Here is a 21,507-nt window from a genome sequence, read left to right as displayed (position 1 = left end):
GCAACCCAGCAGACCATGACTGAATGCTTTTGAAAAGTTGTAGATTACAAACATGAAATCACAATTAATATCGTCTAAAAGTAATTTCAGAGCTTTCACGTCTTAAAAAAGGACAATGTGTACTGCTTCACAAGGTAATGCAGCTAATCAAAAAAAGGAGTAGAATTAAAGTATTTACATAATGAGCAATTCTACAGAAGGCGATCATCCCTATGTAAGCACTGCTGATTATATCCCACGCTGCTTTTAACAAACTCTACCAGATTGGCTCCAGTCATCAGCACTTTCAGAGAATCCTTAAAAGCCTTTCATGGTTCTTTATATTTATTGTAGAATGATGTTCTTCAGGTAGAATATGCTGGTGAAAGAGGATAGTGTCAACACAAGGTACCAGCAGGAGAACAGAACTTCAGCACCACCGGTAATCCCATACTGGGCTGTACTTGGAGCTGGAAAGAAAAGAATAAATATTAAGTAAATATTTCTATTCCCCATCCCCAGTTCTTTTATTTTACAGCAATCTGGAAATCTTTGCATTTTTCTTTCTGTCTCAGGAGTGCTCAATATGAAACTAGAAGATAACTGGAAAATGCAGCTGAAAGATAGAAAGACACACTACAAAATAAGACTGATAGTGTCTATTCTTTCATCTTCCCCAGAACAATAAACCATTATTACCATTAACATTTTCAAATGTGGATGCCTAAAATTAGGCAATTACATCCCTGCTTAGACACCTGAATCAATGACCTAATGTTCAGATGTGCAAAGCACCAAGGTTCCCATTGAAGTCAATGGACGTTGCGGGTGCTCAGCCCTGCTGAAGATCAGATCATTGACTCAGACTCATTGACTTGATATGGATTTAGGTACCTAACTTTAGACACCAAAGTTTGACAATTTTGTCTGGCTATGAGGTCCATGTTTATTTTCACTCTCTTTAAAGAGGGATTTGTTTTACCTTTTCTTAATGCAAACATATATTGCAATCCCCCGTTTTAACATCTCAGTGATTATAGTTATAATTAATACATACAAATAGAATAAAGAAATACAACAGTATATTAAAAGGAACAACAACTGAAATAAAAACCAAGTTTTGATACAGCAGTGTTCACATTGCTTGCTGGCTATTTTGATTGGGACTTTAACACTTGACTAACAGAAAGACAAAAATGGAAAGTGTTCATTTTGTTTTCACAAAATCATAGATATTAGAAATGAAAAAGAACTATTAAGTCATCCTGGACATCCCCTGAGAATGCACGGTTATATCCACTGTACATTCATATATTCTGTACAGTTCTAAATTATACAAAGAGATGGGGGTTTTATTTTTCAGATAAGACAATATCAAAATTAATCACTGAACATTATTATTTTAATCCTAATACAGCACAAAGAAAAACAAACCCTAAGGAACAAATAAGATGAAAGTTGAGTTGAGAACCACTGGAAAGTCTGATTTAATAATCAATATTGGCTGAATTCTGCCCTCAGATTTGCACCCACATCTATTACTGAAATCAACTGAAAATGCACTTGTGAATCTCAATGCAGAATCTGGGCCTTTCCATAGATGCTCATTTTCAAGACTGGGCAAACACTGACAACTCGATTTTTCATAGTTTCAACAGTGCCAAGGTGCAGACCAGAATTTTATGATATGGGCTTTTACTAGCTTCTAACACAATACTGACTATGAGCTTGATTCTGCATTCTGAATGTAACCAAAACTCCCAGTCAAGTCAAAGGCAGTTTTATATGCACAAGGAGTGAAGGACTGAGCCTTTGGACATATCTATAATATGCAAAGCTGAAAAGGAAATTACAGTTTACTAAAAGACTTATGTTACCTTACATCACATCTTGGTACAGTCTCTGATTCAGGAAAGCTTCCCTATTTCGGACAACTTTTAAGCAAGTGAATTTTAAGTCAATGGATCTTAAGCACTTGAATAAAGTTAAACATGCTTAAGTGATGTCCTGAAGTGATGGATTTAAGCATGTTCTTAAATGTTTTCCAGAACCAAAGCCATAATTATTTCCTTATTACCATACAGCCATGCTAAATTATCCCTTGTTTCAATCAGATGGTATTTCTTTTAACGGAGAGTAGCAATCTAAGTATGAAATCTTGCATTTTGATATGTCTACCACTAATTATTCTCTTAGATAAAACCCCAGAATCTCAAAATTTGAACTAAAAAAAAAAGCAGTGATACTAAGTATTCCTACAGCTGTGCTTGTAGCATTGAAGTGAATTTTCCTCCAGATGTCCACATGCAAATACTCAGGTTTGTTTTCTATTTTTATAAGTACTGTTTATTTTAAACTGAACACAATAAAGTGAAACAAACAAACAAAAAGAATGTGAAACTGTATTAAAACTGAGAAAAGGTCAAGTTATTAGGAAATACAAGATAGCTTTTTTTCTTCTGAAGAATATTTGGAAGCAAAGGCCTGATCCTACATTATTCGACACTAGGTGGTCTTACAAATTACTGTTATACAAATCAAGGCTCTTTCAGTCCCCTGAGCCTGAATCTTCACGTTGTTCACGTTTTGTTTTGTTTTTTTCAAGGTGTGCCCGTTTTCACTGACTCAATCTCTCTTTTAACTTATTTACTCCTTATTTATGAAAAAGAGAGAGTCATTTTCACCGAGGGGAAAGTTAATAACTCAAACATTTACTCAAACATTTCCAGTGCTTTATGTGGGGCAGACAAAAAACCTACATTTTTGGCTTTATGGTCTTAACTATTGCTGGATTCTGAACTCTTTTGTTGCCTCAGGTCCCATGATCTTTAATTAACATATATGCCTAAATTCTACTCCTTGGCCTAGCAAAAGGATCTGGGAATCCCAATCCTGGTGTTGCTGGATAGTTATGAGAAAATAAAGAAAAGGTAATATACTCTATTTTTATTTTCTTATGCATAGCTATTTTTTCACATCATTAGGGGTGTATGTTTCATGCTAAGTTTTGGGGAAAGTAATGGAGAAGTTACAGTAACAATATTACAAATCATGAAGTCTCTAAATAGGTTCATGAAAAACACATTTTATTGCATAATTTGATTATTTAGCTACTGCCTATTCCCCCTCCACTTCCCTTTAATAGTCCTCCTTACGTCCTAGGCTGCTTTCCTCCCACTTCCCCCCACTAACATCTTAGGGCCAGATTCTGATCCTCTTACTCATACAGTAACTCCTCACTTAACGCCCTGCCGCTTAACGTTGTTTCAAAGTTACCTCATTTAAAGTTGTGCAATGCTCCCTTTTAACGTCGTTTGGCTGCCTGCTCTGTCCACTGCTTGTAAGATTCTGTGGAAGAGCAGCGACTTTACAAGGGAGCATTGCACAAGTTTCTCTTCTCCGCCTCCTCCTCCTCCCTCCCAGCGCTTCCCTCACCTTACGATTTTCTGGGAGGGAGAGGGAGGAGTGGGAAAGCGCTGCGTCTCCGCTCCTCCCCCTCCCTCCCAGAAAGTCCTAAGCGCAAAGGGCTGGGAGGGCGGGGTAGGAGCGGGGAAGCGCTGGGTCACCACTCCTCCTCCTCCCTCCTAGAAAGTCCTAAGCGCGGAATCTTGGAAGCTTCACACAGAATGCACAATTCTGGTTTAAAAATTAGTTATCTAGTGGGAGGGTTAAATTTTCAAAAGTGACTTTGAGAATTTAAGAACCTCAGTCCTATTGAATTCCATGAAATTTCGGTTCTTAAGTGTCTATGTCATCACTTTAGAAAATGGGACTTGAGCTCCTAAGTCACTTAGATAATTTTGAAAACTTAACCCATAGTCTCTACTTTTCTTAAAATTACAGTAAAACTCTCGCCACATAAGTACTTAAGCCATTTTATCCCAGTCAAATTGTATGTCAATATAATCTGAATAGTTTTATGCATAGTGTTAGGGATACTAGTAATGATGGTCAATGTGTTTCTGTGATTGAAAAGGCTATCCGGGTGCCAAACTACTGTAGGCTAGATAAACAAACTTGCTTCATTGTTGTCTCAAAAACGGAAGATACAGAAACTAGTCTCAAAGGTTTTCATTCAAACTTGGAAGAGCAGTAAATTCAATTTTTTCAAAGGAAGAAGGAACTTTAACTGATACAATTCATGGCTGAGATGAAGGCTTGAAATTATACAAAATGAATACGGGTATTCACAGAGAAAAGGAATACTAAAGAACAAATAGAGAATACTATTATAAATATATATTATGGATCAATTTTTCCCTCATAAAATTAAGAACAAAAGTTAAAAATCTTTTGAAAGATTTAGTCATTTAGAGACACATTTACAAAATCTCACATTGTGTTTTAGTTCCTTTAGGCAGTTTGTGGGATTATAGGAAAATCACTTCAGCACAGATAAATGGTAGTACTGTATGTAATGGAGATAGCTCATGAAAAACTCAACTGGTAACAAGCGGTAAACTGGAAATAATAGCTGTGCTAAGTCTTATTGTAATTAACTTATTAACTCATCCTATGTATTTTTTGTGTGGTCTTTGTTTCTGCATAAAATTTTCATCTTTATGTCAGAGTTGACCCACGTAGGCGAGGGTGAAGAAAAACTAAGATATAGCAATATTTCACCTGCTATATATATTTTTGTTTTGTTTTGGTGACAGGGTAGTTAGACTAATAACTGATTAAGTCTCTAGGTTCCATGTTTTGCCACGAATATCAATCTTTCTGCAGTAGAAAATTATTACTTTACTAAATATTTTCTAACCCAGCCTATTAATAACACTGTTTAATGTATTTTGATATTAGAGGATCCTTATGAGTAGTTCAGCATTGTGTCAGAGGATTACAAAGAGAAATTAAGTGGGTTTTATCCAACTGCCTAAATTGTGAACAAGAAACCCTTTAGTACAAATAGAAGTTACCTCTGAGCAATGTGTATATTTATTCTGAAGTAACAAAAATTTTTGAATTTCAATTCAACATTAAAACATTAAAAACAAATTCCCAATTCCCCCTCTTATTTGTTGCACTTGGTTGCATGATGCATCATGTCTAATGTATAATGGCATAGTCTGTTATGATGGATACTGTTCCTTTTGTAAGGCAGTTTTATAAGGTTAGGAATTTTCAGACAATTGAGCAATGTGACTGGAAGAATATCCCTATTCTTTATACAGTTTCTTGGATGATTGATTCCCTAACTAAAGACATTTTTAATGCAAGTTGTTTTTTTTTGGGGGGGGGGGGGGAGTTATTTTATGAAGCATCACAGCTACTCAGTTTATTACAGAGCTCCATGCATTATGCTGAAAGTACACTCAAATAACATTAGACACTGAAACATACGTCTGGCCTCAGTTTAGCCTGAAGACCTCTGACCTGCATGCAGGATACACACAAAACAGGTTGGCATATATTTTCAAAAGTGGCTAGTGATTTGGCGTGCTCCAAGTTTTGGGTTCCCAACTTGAGGCACCTTAAAGGGACTCAGTATTCAGAGGGCAGGTGCTCAGCACTTTGTGAAAATCAAGTCCCTTTAAGTTGTCTCAAGTTGGGCACCTAAAACCACTAGTCATTATTGAAAATATGGGTTATGATAAAAAGCTTATAAATGGAGCATCATGGCCCAGCCATAGCACCTCCAGTAGGAGACACCCCAGGGAGACACATATACATCCATCGAAGTAGGTTATACCATCCCACACCAAATGGTGCATCTTAGCTGCTAATGGCATAGATTGTATCCCTTGGGCAAGCAGCTCTTCTTTCAAGGTGGATCCCTGATGTCTCAAGTTGTGCTGAATTGTGGCATTTACAAAATACCATGCTTGAGGAGTTGGGTGGGGACAGAAGTAGGTTCCTTGTTTTTCTGGTAGTAGTCCCCCTTTTGTGATAGAGCATTGGCTTTCCAATTTTGGTTTCCTGGGTGATAGGTAATTGTAAACTCAAATCGGGAGAAGAACTAGGCCCACCTTCGTAATTTTTGGTTCAAAGCTTGAGCCTTGTGGAGGTACTCAAGGTTCTTATGGTCAATAAAAATCTTTACTGGATGCAGAATCCCTCAAGGAGGCAAAGCCATTCTTCTAATGCAGTTTTGACTGAGAGCAGCTCTTTGCCCAGGATTTCATAGTTCATCTCTATGGGGATGTGTTGTCTGTGTCGCTGCCAGGGCCATGTTGGATGCGTCTGCTTCCACTATAAATGGGCAGATGGGGTTGGGATGTGCCATAATCGGAACTGTGGTGAAGGCACTCTTGAGGGTCAAAAGCAAGCTGGGCTTCAGGTGACAAAGTGAATCAAATGGCTTTATGAAGGAAGGAAGTCAGGGGGCTATTTGTTCAGAGAAGTTGGCAATGAATCATCTATAAACAGTCGCAAAGCCCATGAAGTGCTGAAGTTTTCAGAGGGTCCAGGGTACTGTCCAGTTGTGGATGGCTTCCACTTTCTGCAGCTCCATCTGAGTGCCCTCCTCGGAGATGATGGAACCTAAAAATTCAATGGTGGCCTGGTTGAACGTGCACTTCTCTACTTTGGCATATAAACCATGCTTCTGTAGTCTCTCCAGGACAGACCAGACACGATGGCAGCGCTGCTCAGGGTTCTCAGAAAATACCAATATATCAAGGTAGATGATCAGGTACTGATCCAGGATGTCCCTGAACACAATGTTTATGAAATGTTGGAATGTTGCGGGGAGCATTGGTTAAGCCAAACGGCATTACTAAGTATTCAAAGTGCCCCTACCAAGTATAAAAAATGGTCTTCCATTTGTCCCTAGGCCCTGTGGAAACTAGATTGTATTCCTCCTGAAGATCTAGTTTAGTGAAGCTTCTGGGAGTCCTCAGGTGATCCAACAATTCTGGGATGAGGGGCATAGGTACTGGTTATGAATAATCACCTGATTTAATATGTGATTGTCTATGCAGAGGCATAGTGACCCATCCTTTTTTTGCACAAAGAGGACTGGTGACCCTGCTGGAGAGGTGGATCTCGAAATGAAGCCCTTTGTCAAATTTTCCTGGATATACACATGTAGCCCCTCCAGCTCTGATTCAGACATGGTGTATATTCATCTGTAGCACACTTTTGCCTGAGGTTGTAAATCTACTGGACACTTTTAGGCCTTATGTGGGGGTACGAAATTCACATTTTTCTTTTTGAACACACCCAAGTAGTCTTGGCACTTATTAGGGAGTCTGAGGTTCTGGTCCGGAGCAGCTGCCTTCTGGTTAGTCCATGATGAACAGGTTCTTGCTTTTAAGGGTCTTACCTAATCCTTGGGCCATGAATGCAGATTACCTAGGGCAGGGGTGTCAAACTCAAATGACCATGAGGGCCACATGAGGACTAGTACATTGGCCCGAGGGCCGCATTACTGACACCTACCCCCCCACCCACCACCCTCGGCCCTGCCCCCACTCCACCCCTTCCATGAGACCCCGCCCCTGCCCGCCTCTTCCCACCCCTTCCCTGCCCCCATTCCAACCCCTTCCCCGAAATCCCCACCCCAACTCTGCCCCCTCCCTGCCCCAAGCGGGTGCAGGAGGGGTGTGGGGTGTGGTGGGGGCTCAGGGCAGGGAGTTGGGGTGTGGGGTGCAGAAGGGGTGAGGGGTACAGCAAGGGGTCAGGGTGCAGGGTGCGGCAGGGGGCTCAGGGCAGGGGGTTGGGGTGCAAGAGGGGTGCAGGGTGCAGCAGGGGAATCAGGGCAGTGGGTTGGGGTGCAAGAGGAGTGTGGGGTGCGGCAGGGGGCTCAGGGCAGGGGGTTGGGATGCAAGAGGAGTGTGGGGTGCAGCAGGGGGCTCAGGGCAGGGGGTTGGGATACAAGAGGGGTGCAGGGTGCGGCAGGGGGATCAGGGCAGTGGGTCAGGGTGCAGGAGGCGTGCGGGGTGAGGCAGGGGGTTTGAGGGCAGGGGGTTGGGGTGCAGGGTGCGGCAGGGGGCTCAGGGCAGGGGTCAGGGTGCAGGAGGGGTGCAGGGTACGGCAGGGGATTGGGGCGCAGGAGGGGTGCGGCATGTGGCTCAGGGCAGTGGGTTGGGATGCAGGAGGGGTGCAGGGTGAGGCAGGGGTCGGGGTGCAGGAGGGGTGCAGGAGATGGCAGGGGATCGGGGTGCAGGGTGTGGCAGGGGGCTCAGGGCAGGGGGTTCAGCTGCAGGAGAGGTTCGGGGGGCAGGATCTGGCCCGGCGCGTGCCGGGGGCAGGGCAGGCTCCTTGCCTGTCTGCCCTGCCCCCACAAGAGGCTGGAACGTGAGGAACGGGGGGCGGAGTTGCTGTGTGTTTCTGTTGCTTGAGGCACTGCCGCCAGCAGCTCCCATTGGCAGCAGATCCCCGTTCCCGGCCAATGGCAGCTGCTGGGGGCGCTGCCTAAAGCAACAGCCACACACACAGCCCCTCCGCCCCCCCCCCCACGTTCCAGCCTCTTCCCGGAGCGGCGCAGGGCAGGGCAGGCAGGGAGCCTGCCCTGCTCCCGGTGCACGTCCGGCCACCGCTCTGTTAAACACTGAGGGATGGCAGAGGGGCGGCGAGGGGCTCGCGGGCCGCAGAAAATCACCCCTGACCTAGGGGTTAGTCAATTTGTTGGAAGCACGCTTTCTGGCAATATTCAGAGGAGAAGCTAATGATCCTCCACCACCAGGAAATACATGGGTCATGCCGCTCCAACCAAGAAATGCCAAGAATTATTGGGAAGAATGGAGAGTGGATCACAACAAAATCTATTATTTCTTGGTGCTCTTCCACTACGGTCACTGGTCCTGACAATAGGAGCAACTCATCTATTGTTTGTACCAGGTCTGGTGTGGGTTTTGGTCAGAGAGGGATCTGGAGGGTTTGGGTTGCCTTAGCATCTATAAAGTTTTTCTATTTATATATAAATATTTTTTCTATTTATCTACCAGCTTACATTTTAGACCAGTTAGTTTCTGCTACATTTGTTTTTAATGGATTGTCTTGGAAATGCAGACATAGCAGAAAACTGATTTGGCTCTTGAAACTACTATTGCTTTAGATATTATTCTTCAGTACTATATCTTGCCAATTTTACTGAACAGTATATCCTTGTAGATCCTGGACCTGCTCTTAGAATCTATTGCGGGCATTTTTGCAATATTCCCAGTAAAGGTACTCCCTCGCCATGGTATATCTGAATGTTAGCGTTAGTATTAGCATATGGTGTCTAATATCACATGGTAAACTGTACAAAATAATTTACTGGTAACTGGGAATACAAATTGCTCATGGAAATGTGAGTACCAAAACAGTATAATCTTTTCTACAGGAAGAGAAAGAATGCACAAAAAAACCCCAAAACAAATAACCCCAAAGCTCAGGGTTGATTAAAGGCTTTGAAAAAAATTCAGTAAATACCTTACTGTCTATATTTCCTAGTTTCATCTGCACGATTTCAAAATTAACAGAATTTCAAATTCCAAATCTAAGAATGAACTCTGAATTCTGATCTGTGTGCTGTTATACTGATTGTATTAGAACATCCCAGATGTTTTGTAAGAATGTGTTCCTCTACCTTTAATTTTACTTCTTCCCATATAGATTACATGGAAAGATTCTGTGCTTCCACTACTTTGGCTTGGCCTCAGTTTCATGGCAGTGTTCTGTTTATTAGAATAAATTTTCTGATGTTAAGAATAGCCAGACAGTGGAATGATTGGTCTTACAGTTATGACAAGCATATACAAAGTGTTTAAATATAAGATTAGGTAAGTAAATTGAGAGTACCGTATAGTGTGGAGTAGGGATTGAATTAAAAAAGAACCCCACTAAACTTTAACCCATTGCAGGACTGAACTTATTCAACTTTCTTTATTTTATATAAAATATTTTATTAATTTTTATGACCTTTTAATGATAATGATCAACCGGATGGCATTGCTATACTATTCCAAATGTAGTAAGTTCAAACTTTTTCTTGGAGCTTCTGAAATGTTTAGTAAGTGTTCATTCTGCTTTTCCCTATTCAGTTTCTGGTCAACATCAAAGCACAAATGTTGAAATCTCTTGAAATCTATTTTTGTCATATGTCTAACCCAATTTTCTCCTTCATAAAACATACTTATAGGTCTACCTGTCTTCTTAGTGTCAAAGACTCATTCATTTTCTGTTTCATTAAATGGGTCCAGTTGCCAGAATTATAAAACTCAACTAATGCAATACAACAATTTGACATCTGTAGATAAACATGTCACAGAAAAATCAAATCTTGTAATGACAATGATCAACTGGATGGAGTTGCTATACTATTTCAAATGCAGGAAGCTCAAACTTTTTCTTGGAGCTTCTGAAATGTTCTGTAAGTGTTCATTCCCCTTCAGGTTCTGGTCAACACCTATTTTTGTCATATGTCTAGCCCAGGGGTCGGCAACATTTCAGAAGTGGTGTGCCGAGTCTTCATTTATTCACTCTAATTTAAGGTTTTGCGTGCCAGTAATACATTTTAATGTTTTTAGAAGGTCTCTTTCTATAAGTCTATAATATATAACTATTGTTGTATGTAAAGTAAATAAGGTTTTTAAAATGTTTAAGAAGCTTCATTTAAAATTAAATTAAAATGCAGAGCCGCCCGGACCGGTGGCCAGGACCCGGACAGTGTGAGTGCCACTGAAAATCAGCTCGCGTGCCGCGTTCAGCACGCGTGCCATAGGTTGCCTACTCCTGGTCTAGCCTATTTTGCAGACACAGGAGCTTATCAATAAACACCAACTTTTTGGATGCTTCCCTGAACAGTGCCTTAAACATTTGAATGTACATGTATATCTAGTAAAGGGTTCTACCTGCTCGAAGCACAGAATTGCATAAAATAACCCATAATTCCAAGATCTCTGCTATTCAAACATCAGGAAAAGAATCTTTGAATAAAAAGAAGATGACATAAGGCACTACTGTACTTCTGGTATCAGAGGGGTAGCCGTGTTAGTCTGAATCTGTAAAAAGCAACAGAGGGTCCTGTGGCACCTTTAAGACTAACAGAAGTATTGGAGCATAAGCTTTCGTGGGTGAATGCCCACTTCATCAGACGCCACGGCATCTGATGAAGTGGGCATTCACCCACGAAAGCTTATGCTCCAATACTTCTGTTAGTCTTAAAGGTGCCACAGGACCCTCTGTTGCTTTTTACTGTACTTCTCTGCACCTTAATTAGAAGTAACTTTCCATAGTATTTTAACTTTCAGTTGTGTTGTAGCATTGATAAATAACAATATTAATGAACACCTAGGGCTAGATTATGTTGCTTCATGCTGGGCTCCAGCTACAGAAATTCTACCAAGGGAGGAGACTGCAACAGAGAAATGACTACAACTCCTCCTCTGCTGGGGTGGGGTGTGATTTATGTGACAGAACAGCCTAAACTCATAGGCAGCACTGGCTGACAAGAGGCATAGCTGAGATGGCTAAGGAATGCCATTTTTATCAGTGCATCTTCTTAGCAACTTCCACCTACAGAGCACCTAGTGGCAAATAAAGGTGGTCTCATTGCTTGCCTGTCTCTGGGATGTAATTTACATATTCCTGCCCCACCTTCAGTGAATCTGGCCCATAATTCTAAACGACGTTCAGTCACATTTCAAGATTTTTCTTGGTAAATCTGACAGGTTTCGCAGCTGTTGAATGCCAAAAGCACAGACTGAAAATAAACTACACAACACTTAATATTCAGTGGTCTTCAGTGAAAGATTCTATTTAAAAATATCACTCCAATATTTGAAGCAATACAATCCCAGTTCTCCTATGATTACATATGAACCCTGTGCTCTTTGCTTTATCACTCATTTCAAAGCTTTTTCTGCATTTATTATGAGTTATTCTAAAATGTAGGACCTGATTGTGCAACCGTTTTGTTGAGCAGCACTTACTTATATGAGCAATCCCTGCTCATGTGAGTGCTACTTTAGATAATGGTTGCAGAATTAGGCCCTGAAATTGTAGATCCTAATTAGTATGCATTTCTGCAGAAACTTGCTGTCAAGCAAAGAGGGTACTATCTAGAATAGCCCTATCGAGGGGTCCAGGGGAATGCATGGAGGGATGCCCCCAAACAGTCATGGGAAACTGCACCTCCATCATTAGACCCAACTTGAGGAGTTCTATCACCAATCCTATTCAACATCTACATGCAGCCACTAGGACAACTAGTAAGAAGACATGGCTCATGTGCCAACAACACAGACAACATACAGATGAAGAACAGCTAGTTCAAGCTGAACCCAAGCAAGATGAAGGTTACACTGTTTGGTAAAGGGAAAGGTTTGGAGGAGTTTCCGGCCATGGTGCACTCTCCTTTGGTTGAAGATACATATTCGCTATTGGTTAAGTTAGTCCATAGTTTAGGAGTACTCCTGCGTTCCTCACTGACACTGAGCTGTCACACAGAGTCTCTGAGTTACACTTTCTACCATCTTGGGTTGGCTAGGAGACTCCATCCCATCCTGACAAATGATAACCTAGCCTCAGTAATTTAAGCCTTCACCATCTCCTGGCTGGATTACAGCAGCACTGCAATATAACTAGGCATGAAGTCATCAGTCCTTAGGAAACTTCAGCTAGTGCAGGATGCAGCAGCACATCTCTTCAGCAACACAGTCTAACACAAGCACATTAAACCTTGTCCTCCTCTCTCTACACTGGCTACCCACAAAAAAAAAAAAGAGTCAAATTCAAACTTTTGATCCTTATCTTCAAAGCACTCAGTGGTCAGGGCCCAGAATACCTAAAAGATCTTCTGTAGCTCTGGGGTGAGGACGGTGGTCAACAACTCTGCTTTTGAGGCACAACAGAGCTGTATATAGCAAGGGTAAACTTCATTTGTATCGGAGACAGAAATTTCTTGGTGGCCACTCCAAAGCTATAGAGGAAACTCTACATGATCTAAGAACTGCCTCAAACACTGACACTTTCCATTACAAGTGTGAGGAGCACTGCTGTGGCCTTGCCTTCAATAACAAAGGCACATAGCACAGCAGACATCAACTAAGAAAATAAAAAATATATTTAAAAATCCTCATATAATTTTGGAGAGAAAAAAAAGGAGAAAAAGAATTACATGACAAATGCTAGTCACATTGCTTAATGGATTTCTAGAAGATACTTTTTCTTAGCATATACACAACATGCCGCAGGTGGCACATGATCAGGATTCATCACCGAATTTGGTCCGCTGGTTGGATCATTAGCTTCCCTGGCCCGGGTGATGACGGGGAGCGCAAGTCAGATGCTATGGTAATGAAGATGGTATGAGACTCTGAACAGACAAGAACAGAATGGAATGGGACCATTCGTGAGAGTGAGCACCGCACTTGGTAGTAACTATTTGCAGGAACAGATTCACAGATTGAAAGCTCATTGGGAGCTGGACCTGTCAATTATTTGCCTGTAAAGCACCATTATTACTAATCATGTTTAATCAATAGTGCCTAAGAATCAACAAAGAACGTGTTAGGCCCTGTACAAACACAGGGTTTCAAAGAGTTTTTAATCTAAACACACAAGACAAGCACAGAGTAGGGGAAAGAGTTAGGGTGACCATACCTCCCATTTTGGCTGGAATAGTCCCTATCTTAAGCTCTGTCTTGGCCGTACTGACATTTGGGGCAAAAGTGGGCATTTGTCCCATTTGCTCTTGCCGACTCGATCAGTCAGTAAGAGCAAACGGGACAAATGCCCACTTTTGTCAAAAAAGTGGGGTGCAAAGGAATGGGGGGGGGGCGAATGGTGATGTCAGCCCCACACAGGGGGATGGGGTGGCGGGAGGAGGAAGGGCTCCAGCAGGGTGCAGGCAGGGCTCGGGCGAGCAGCAACACCAGCCCCAGCCTTTGGGAAATATGGTCACCCTAGAAAGGGTAGAACACACCAGCTGATTGAACAATGTGATGGTGGCAAATGGCATGTTAGTGCCAAGATTTTGTTTTGTTTTTGAAGTGGGGTCAGTTAGGAGGGGATATGCCAAATGGAAAGAACAGTGAAGGAAGAGGGGACATTGAAGTGAAGGGGATTGAGGAGGACAGGGCAGGGAAGAAGGTAATAGCAAAGGGGAGCAGGTGTGGGTGCTGTGAGGGTGGGAGAGGGAGATTGTTAGAGCAAACAGCCAATCAACATAGGGCAGAAAAAGTCCAGTCAAACCTGTAAAAAGTTTTCTGAATGTCCGAAGGTCCCCGCTTTGGCTACTTCTAGGGTTGCTAACTGTCTAATGGCACAAACCCAAACATGTTGTCCTGCTCCCTGCTCTGCCCCTTCCCCAAGGCCCTGCCCCTTCTCTGAGGCCCCACCCCCACTCACTCCAGCCCCCCTTCCTCTGTCGCTCACTCTCCCCCACCCTCACTCACTTTCACTGGGCTGGGGCAGAGGGTTGAGGTGCAGGAGGGGCTGCGGGTTGAGCCTGGGGCAGGGTGTTGGGGTGCAGGAGGGGGAGCCGGGTGTGGGCGCTGGGAGGGAGTTTGGATGTGTGTGTGGGGGTGCAAGGGACAGGCTCTCGGAGGGAGTTTGCAAGCAGGAGGGGGTGCGGATTCTGGGCTGGGTCAGTGGTTTGGGGTGTAGAAGGGGATTAGGGGGGCGGCACTTACCTCGGGCGGCTCCCGAAAGCGACCGGCACATCCCTCTGGCAGCCATTCCTAGGTGGGGGGGGGCAGGGTGCTCCAGGCGCTGCCCCTGCCCGCAGGCACCACCCCTGCAGCTACCGTTGGCCGCAGTTCCCGGCCAATGGGAGCTACAGAGTCGACGCTCTGGGTGAGGGCAGTGCGTGGAGACCCTCTGTGCCCCACCTAGGGGCCGCAGGGGTTGTCAACCACTTCTGGGAGCGGCACACAGCGAGGGCAGGCAGGAAGCCTGCCTTAGCCCCGCCGCGCTGCTGAACTGTTAGTGCCCAAAATCTCCCAGTTTGGCTGCAGTAGCCTCTCGGACATAGGGCCTGATTCCAGGAGACTCCTGGAGAAACTGGGAGGGTTGGCAACCCTAGCTCCTTCTGTAGCTCTCTTATCAGCTGGAATCTCTGGCTGGCTTCTCCCTGCAGTTCCCCACCCCCCAATGCCACATGGTGGGAGGGATAGGGGAAAGGATGCACGACCTATGTCCTGGTCTCCCAGAGTGTGTGTGAATGGGGTCTTCCCTGAACATTTCTGGGCCCCGAGAGGACGCTGTGGGGAGTGGTGGCCCCAGCTGGGCCCTCTTTCACTTTCTCCCTCCAGTGCATCAGTCCTTGCTTTAGCTGCTGCTGGAGCTGCTCCTACCATATACACCTATGGTACTACATAAATAATCACTAAATCACTAAAAATGACAGGAGTAAGGAATACCTGAGAACAGAAGAGAAGAAATAAAATGGAGAAATAAAGAAAGACTGAAGGATTCACAACATCTAGTTTGCTTTCTACCCCAGTCCTGAGAGTTTGGAATTTAAGTGTGTTTTGAATAGCAGTAACTAAAAAGTCACTAGTTTCCTTGTAAAGAAATCTGAGACACAGTGGCCATGGTCTTGCTAATTTTGAATTTAGGTCCATCTTATTATGTGGAGAATGAGAGACATGAACAAAACATCACTTTTACTTCCCAAGCACAAGTTTCAGCTAATAAAATAAATACATAAAAAGACAACACTAGGTTCCAATCCAGAAACCTTTACTTGCCCAAGAAGTGGCTAATGGTTTATTTGCATGAGTAAGCACCGCAGGATTGGGCCCTCCCCTGGAGGAATAATCTGAATTATTTCTCAGGCAGAAGTGAAAGGGGTCTCTCTTTTACCTTTGCTTCCTTTGATTACAATAGCAGTTAATATTAAAAGTCAGTCTGACAAGCCAACCTTTAATTTATTACAAAAGTCAACCTAGCAGGCTCAAGCATACTGTAGGTGGTATTTAATCTTATCATATTAAAACCATCTCCCCAATGTAAAAGACAATCTGAACTGCTGTGGCTCTATAAGCAAGTGGAAAATTATGTAAATCTGATTTCCTTGGTATGAACCAGCACTATCTTTTTAAAGCTTATTAAATCATATTCAGATTGTATAAATACAAAGACACTAGAATACTTGGAATAAAAAAAAGAAGAAGATATATTCAGATAAGTTACTGAAAAAGTAATGTTTTCCAAAGCTGACAAATCAGACTAATTCAATACTGTAAAACAAAACAAAACAAAAAACAAACTAACCCCTCGTCCCCTTTAGCTGCTAATTAGCAGCTCACTACTGATTAAATTGCTCGTTCATAACAGACTAAAACAAGATATGGTTTCTATAACTCCTTTCATATCCAGGATATTCCCAAAGCACTTTACAGATCAATGAGTTAGGAACTGCTAGTGCAGTGACGGTGTGGCCAAACATGGAAGCAATAATATGCCCAGAAATAATAGCTCACACAAAGCTCTGGAAACTAAGACATGTTCTACTGAGGGAAAGAAAAGCTGTACAAGTTTAGGTTCTTGAATTAATTTAGGTTCAATTGTAGCTTTGAGTTCACATCTGGTAAAATGAGAATCTGAAACAGAGTTGAATGAAGGGAAATGAAGACTCAAAAGTAACACAGGATACAATACCAATGACTTTTTATTGATATAACATACCCATAGACTTAATATATAGTCTCAACTAACTAGCTATGGTGTAGTTAATATGGCAGTTTCTTTTAACAAAAACGTCAGCTGTAAGAACCTTATAATAAATATCTTCATTTGCCTAAAACATCTTTGAGCACCAGCATCATCAGGTGAGGTAGACTCAACTCTGGGAATAATGGGTCAACTTCATTTCTGGCATAACTATGACTTCATAGGGATGAATCTGACTCAATATCTGTTATTTGCAAAAACTGCTGAAAAGCCAACAGAAGGAGCAAAACCAAACTGGACCCAGTTCACGCTCAGGATTGCTTTTGCAGACCCAACCTATACTGCTGACTAGGACACAGTAGCTCAAACTGTCCGGTAACCTCTATTTTGTCATAGGCCTGCAGTCTCCTGTTATGGCCCCAAGTGAGTGGTGTCAAGCCAGCCAGGAGCAGCAATGATTTAGTGCCTTTCCAGGGCAGTTTCTGTTGGCAGGGCTCCTATGGAGCTCCAGACAAAACTTAAAGCTGCTCCCCACCCCCAAACACGTCAAATACATTCTCTAGCACCACATCTTCCTTACAGACAGAGGGCTGGGATGAATCTTTTATCTTTAAGGTCTACAGACTAATAATTACTGGGTATGTTTGACTGTGTCACATACAGGGTGCAACAGCAAGACAAAACAAAACATGTAACTATTCAGAATCAAATAACAACCTGCAATCTGATTCTTCCTGGGACAAGAAGTTGCTTTTATTGCACAAAAAAATGTTGACAATTTTTATTGCAATAAAACTGGTTTCCTAATTTTGCAGAAGGTTGAAAATATCTTTCCTTAATCTATGAATGTTCATTTCCCAAACATAATAGTATATTAATAAGCAAGTTTCCAGTAAACTGGCTAACTGTGTAGTTTAAAATGAAAACTAGGTCATCTGGGCAATTTTGAAGAAAATTGCAATTTTTCTTCACAAATCACTCTGATTGGAACTGGAATTGGAAATACTTTTGAAATATAATTTTTTAAAAGGATCAAAAATTAGAGAAGACATACACATTATCATATTATTCTTCAAATCCGTAACGGATCTCTCAGTAAATGCTTCTATTTCACTAAAACACCCTTATTGCCATATGGTTTGCTGGATAAATCTCCTGCTTGTGTTTGCAGTCTGGGTATAACCTTCAGGATAAAGTATCCTCAGTAAAGTCTGGCTAGTAGAAACAGGAATGGAAATAAACCAGGTGCCCAGCTGCTGGATCATCTTGGAACAAGCAAGATCTCTTGAGGCATGATGTATACTGAGTTATCTACTTGAATGGGCTACCATCTGGTAAGTCTATTCTGCATCGGTGCATCCTCTCCTCACCTTGACTTGTGGAAATCTCCAGGTGCTCTGAGATGATCGTAATCTTCAAAGCACATTTACAAGCAGTGGCCCATCCCTCAGTCTTAGTACCAAATAAATAGCACCAATTACAGTGACGCGGCAGTGATATTCTTTTGCAGTGATTATTTTGAAGGCACTTTCATTCTAGGCATACTGTAAAACATTTACAACTTTTTGAAAAGGGCTTGAAGTTTCTCAGACTTGTTCTAACCCCCAAGATGAATTTGTTGGTAAAATTCTTTTTGGCTGTTTGAGTTCTTTGAGTATGGGGAAAATACTTTTTTCTGTGAATTAATATAATATTTTAGAGATTTTCTGGCGGGGAGTTGTGCTTTGCTAACTTAGTCTTAAAATTCAAATGCTATGGACTTAATATAGCCTCAGTACTACTAGGTCACTAATCTGGTATAGGAAACTGTTTTGAAAGAATAAGTGAAATATCTTTCACCTCCACCATTATTGTCTTGGTAAGGATGGGAAAGCACCCAGGCTCCCCAAATGGAGGAGTCACACGCCGCTCATGAGGGTGAGGTACAGCATTTGGCCTTAAAAGCATGATTTCTGTCTATCTGCAGACTCAGCACTGAATTGTGTCACATTCAGAATAGAAACTCAGGGCCAGATAATCTGGGCTACTCTGCTCGGTGTGTGCTTGTTGCTGTGCTCTCCAGGGACTCCCCTGGCTTTGGAGAGTCCCCAGTGGCTATCCAGTTGCAGCTGGCTCCCTTGACTGCACTCACAGATTCCTCTGCTGACACACCCTCACCCCCTCTGCTCCATGGGAATCTGGCTCTCAATTCTTTAAAATAAAGCTTAGATTCTACAAAACTGGCTTCACCCACCAGAGAAGTGCTAGAAAACCACTAGAAATTGGCTCAGTCAACCCCTACACAAAGAGACAAGCTCTAAAATCATATACATTTTAATTTCCTGACTTTAGGGCATATCATGTTGAATTGAAAGGGTTTTTTTTGTGTGTGCTTTTAATATGTTGATAATTTCTCTGCCTCTATGGTCTATGTTGCCCAGAATCAATTGTCATCCATGAAAGGAAAGATTATTATTCCTTGAAGTAATAATAAAAATATGATAACACATTACTCTTATAAGAATTCTGAGGGTTGGGTGTAACAGGGTATCTGAGAAAGCCACCTATCAGTCATTAGCTGCGCTTTTACCATAATATTAGTGAATAGAGAAAAATCAAAGTCAAACTGCTACAGAAGTAAAATAAAGCAAGCCAACTCCTCCTCCTCCTCCTCTGCTTTGGAGAAGAGTCATAAGAAATTACTATCCTATCCATCAAATAAAACGGTGCCATTTACAGCACTCTTACTATTTCTTTAAGCTGAAGAGCTTTCCCTGTGTGTGTGTTAAAACTGGAGTTCTATTGCATAGAACTGTAATACGATGTAAGCTCTTTGAGGCAGGGACTGTCTTTTATTATATTTCTCTAGCATGTCCCCAGCATGTGCGATGCCTTTGGGTGCTAATGTAAGACAAATAATAAATTATATTAATAAGCACGTAGACCTATTTTGCTGATAAAAGTGGTACCCAAAAATCTGAAAGGGGACTCCGACAGTTGTAGAACCGTAATGCCAACTGACAGTGTTGAAGTGTAGTGCTCATGTGATCAGTCCACCAAAACTGTTGGGATTATTTAGCAGAAATATAAAGATGACATAGAAGTTGAACTGGACAAAATCTGTCCGGAGTGTTAATGACTTCGGTAATGCAACAATTAAAAGACTGAAGAAAATACTGATCTTCATAAATGTTCCATTCCCCTTCCTCCCCACATCTCTGAATGGGCTCCCTGTTATTGTTTAGAATTCAGTTATCAGATGTATGGAGGTAGATGCTGTTATCATAAATGAAGACGAATCATTAATTGGCAGAAGATGAAGACAGCTTTTAGACTGGGTTGGGTAGTATGGTATGTTGTTAGAAGAATGTGATGGTGTTTTTCCACAGTCAGTGGAGTCGTCTACCAAATACCAATGGATATAACTACATCATATACAGGAAAATGTATCAATTGTAGTCATTGGGGATACTGTCTTTTATTATAGGATTAAGATAAAATTAGCTTTCATGGTTCCTGGCAAGTGCAGTTGTCCAGGGCCTTAACTGTTGCTGAGCTGTTCTAGTCAACCATACCTGGCATGTAAGGCTCCATTTTATTAGACAAGTAAATCAGAACATTTTGTTTGCTGAATGGAATGATCTGCCTGGAGCTCTATACTATGTTTGATGTTTGTATAGTTGGGAGGGGCACAATTCATAGTGAATACACTTTAGATTAAGAGAGATTTACTGGCCCATATATTTGCATTCATTGTCAATTTCCCATTGCCTTGATAAGTCAATAAGCATTAACATCTTCAAGGTTATGAGTCCTTCATGTGGTATGCTGGCCACCTTCAACTGCTGTTAGTTTCAATGGGAATTGAGGATGCTCACCACCTCGCAGGCCCAACTCAGTTACTCATTTATGCATACCATTTTTAATTTTATAGATGCTACAATGTCTACTTCATAGACGCTATCAACTTTCACTCCTAAAGTATTGTGGCTGGAGTCCAGCATTAAAACGGAAATAGTAAATGATGCAATATCTGCAACATTCCAGCAGTTCTATTTCTATGAGTCTTCATTTGATTAGAATATATAGGCTGTGGCAGATCTTCTTATAGAACTCTGACTAAAAATATTCTGTAATTTGTTAAGTGCTTTCTGGTGAAACCTGGAGGTAAAAACTGGGGCTTTATTATGTATTCCATCAGCAAAGAGGAAATCTTGCCATTTTACTGGTGAGTATTACAAACTAGTCTGTAAAAGCTTTTTTCACTTGACTTTCTCAGTTCAGAAAGGTTCCTGACTAGTTCATATGGAGGTCATTCAGAGGTACGCAACAAGCCCCACTTTTGTTAACAATTCAGGTCAGAGTCCCTTTCCATGATTTCTTCCTGTACCCCTTTTCTCTACTTTAATTTGTTCCCAAAGCAGACCAAGTTAGGTTATATGTGCCATTTTCTTAAAAGCAGCACTCTTGCTAAGTAATCAGTACAAGCAACTTATAGAAGAACTAACAAAAATAACCAGTACCAAGGAAAACATCAGAAATAATAGATACAGTAAAAGTAAACATAATCAGAACATGAAATAGCTGCTTGTAGACGAGTCAAATATTTTCCTTTCACTGGTGCTGACAGATTGATGGATCATCAGTAACTTGGATGCCATCAGTTACTGACTAATGAACCTCCAAACTGAATTTTCTTCAGCAGATTCACACCAATGAGACAGTACCTTCCAATCTTCATCTAAGTTGAAGGTAAATACTTACCCACTGCCTATCTCAACAAATCTTTTGCACTCACTCTCCCCATACTAGAATACTAGAACAGGGGTAGGCAACCTTTCAGAAGTGGTGTGCCGAGTCTTCATTTATTCACTTTAATTTAAGGTTTTGCGTGCCGGTAATACATTTTAACTTTTTTTAGAAAGTCTCTCTCTATAAGTCTATATTATATAACTAAACTATTGTTGTATGTAAAGTAAATAAGGTTTTCAAAATGTTTAA

At 41.7% G+C, this 21,507-nt stretch overlaps 1 protein-coding gene across 1 annotated transcript in view; it reads right to left on the bottom strand.

Annotated features, from left to right (window-relative positions):
- Window positions 1-227: 227 nt before the first annotated feature.
- LOC113407226 (neuronal growth regulator 1) overlaps window positions 228-21,507 on the bottom strand; it is a 616,762-nt gene continuing 595,482 nt past the window's right edge. Inside the window, exon 7 of the mRNA XM_026655455.1 lies at window positions 228-449. Within this exon, the coding sequence (XP_026511240.1) occupies window positions 325-449 (125 nt within the window). The 3' untranslated portion in view covers window positions 228-324. The remainder of the gene's footprint in view (window positions 450-21,507) is intronic.

This window comes from Terrapene carolina, unplaced genomic scaffold, assembly GCF_002925995.2.
Source record: "Terrapene carolina triunguis isolate 2854851 unplaced genomic scaffold, T_m_triunguis-2.0 Scaffold210, whole genome shotgun sequence".
Classification (NCBI taxonomy): Eukaryota; Metazoa; Chordata; order Testudines; family Emydidae; genus Terrapene; species Terrapene triunguis.
The sequence above is the reverse complement of the archived record's forward strand: the minus strand, read 5'-3'. Positions and strand labels throughout refer to the sequence as shown.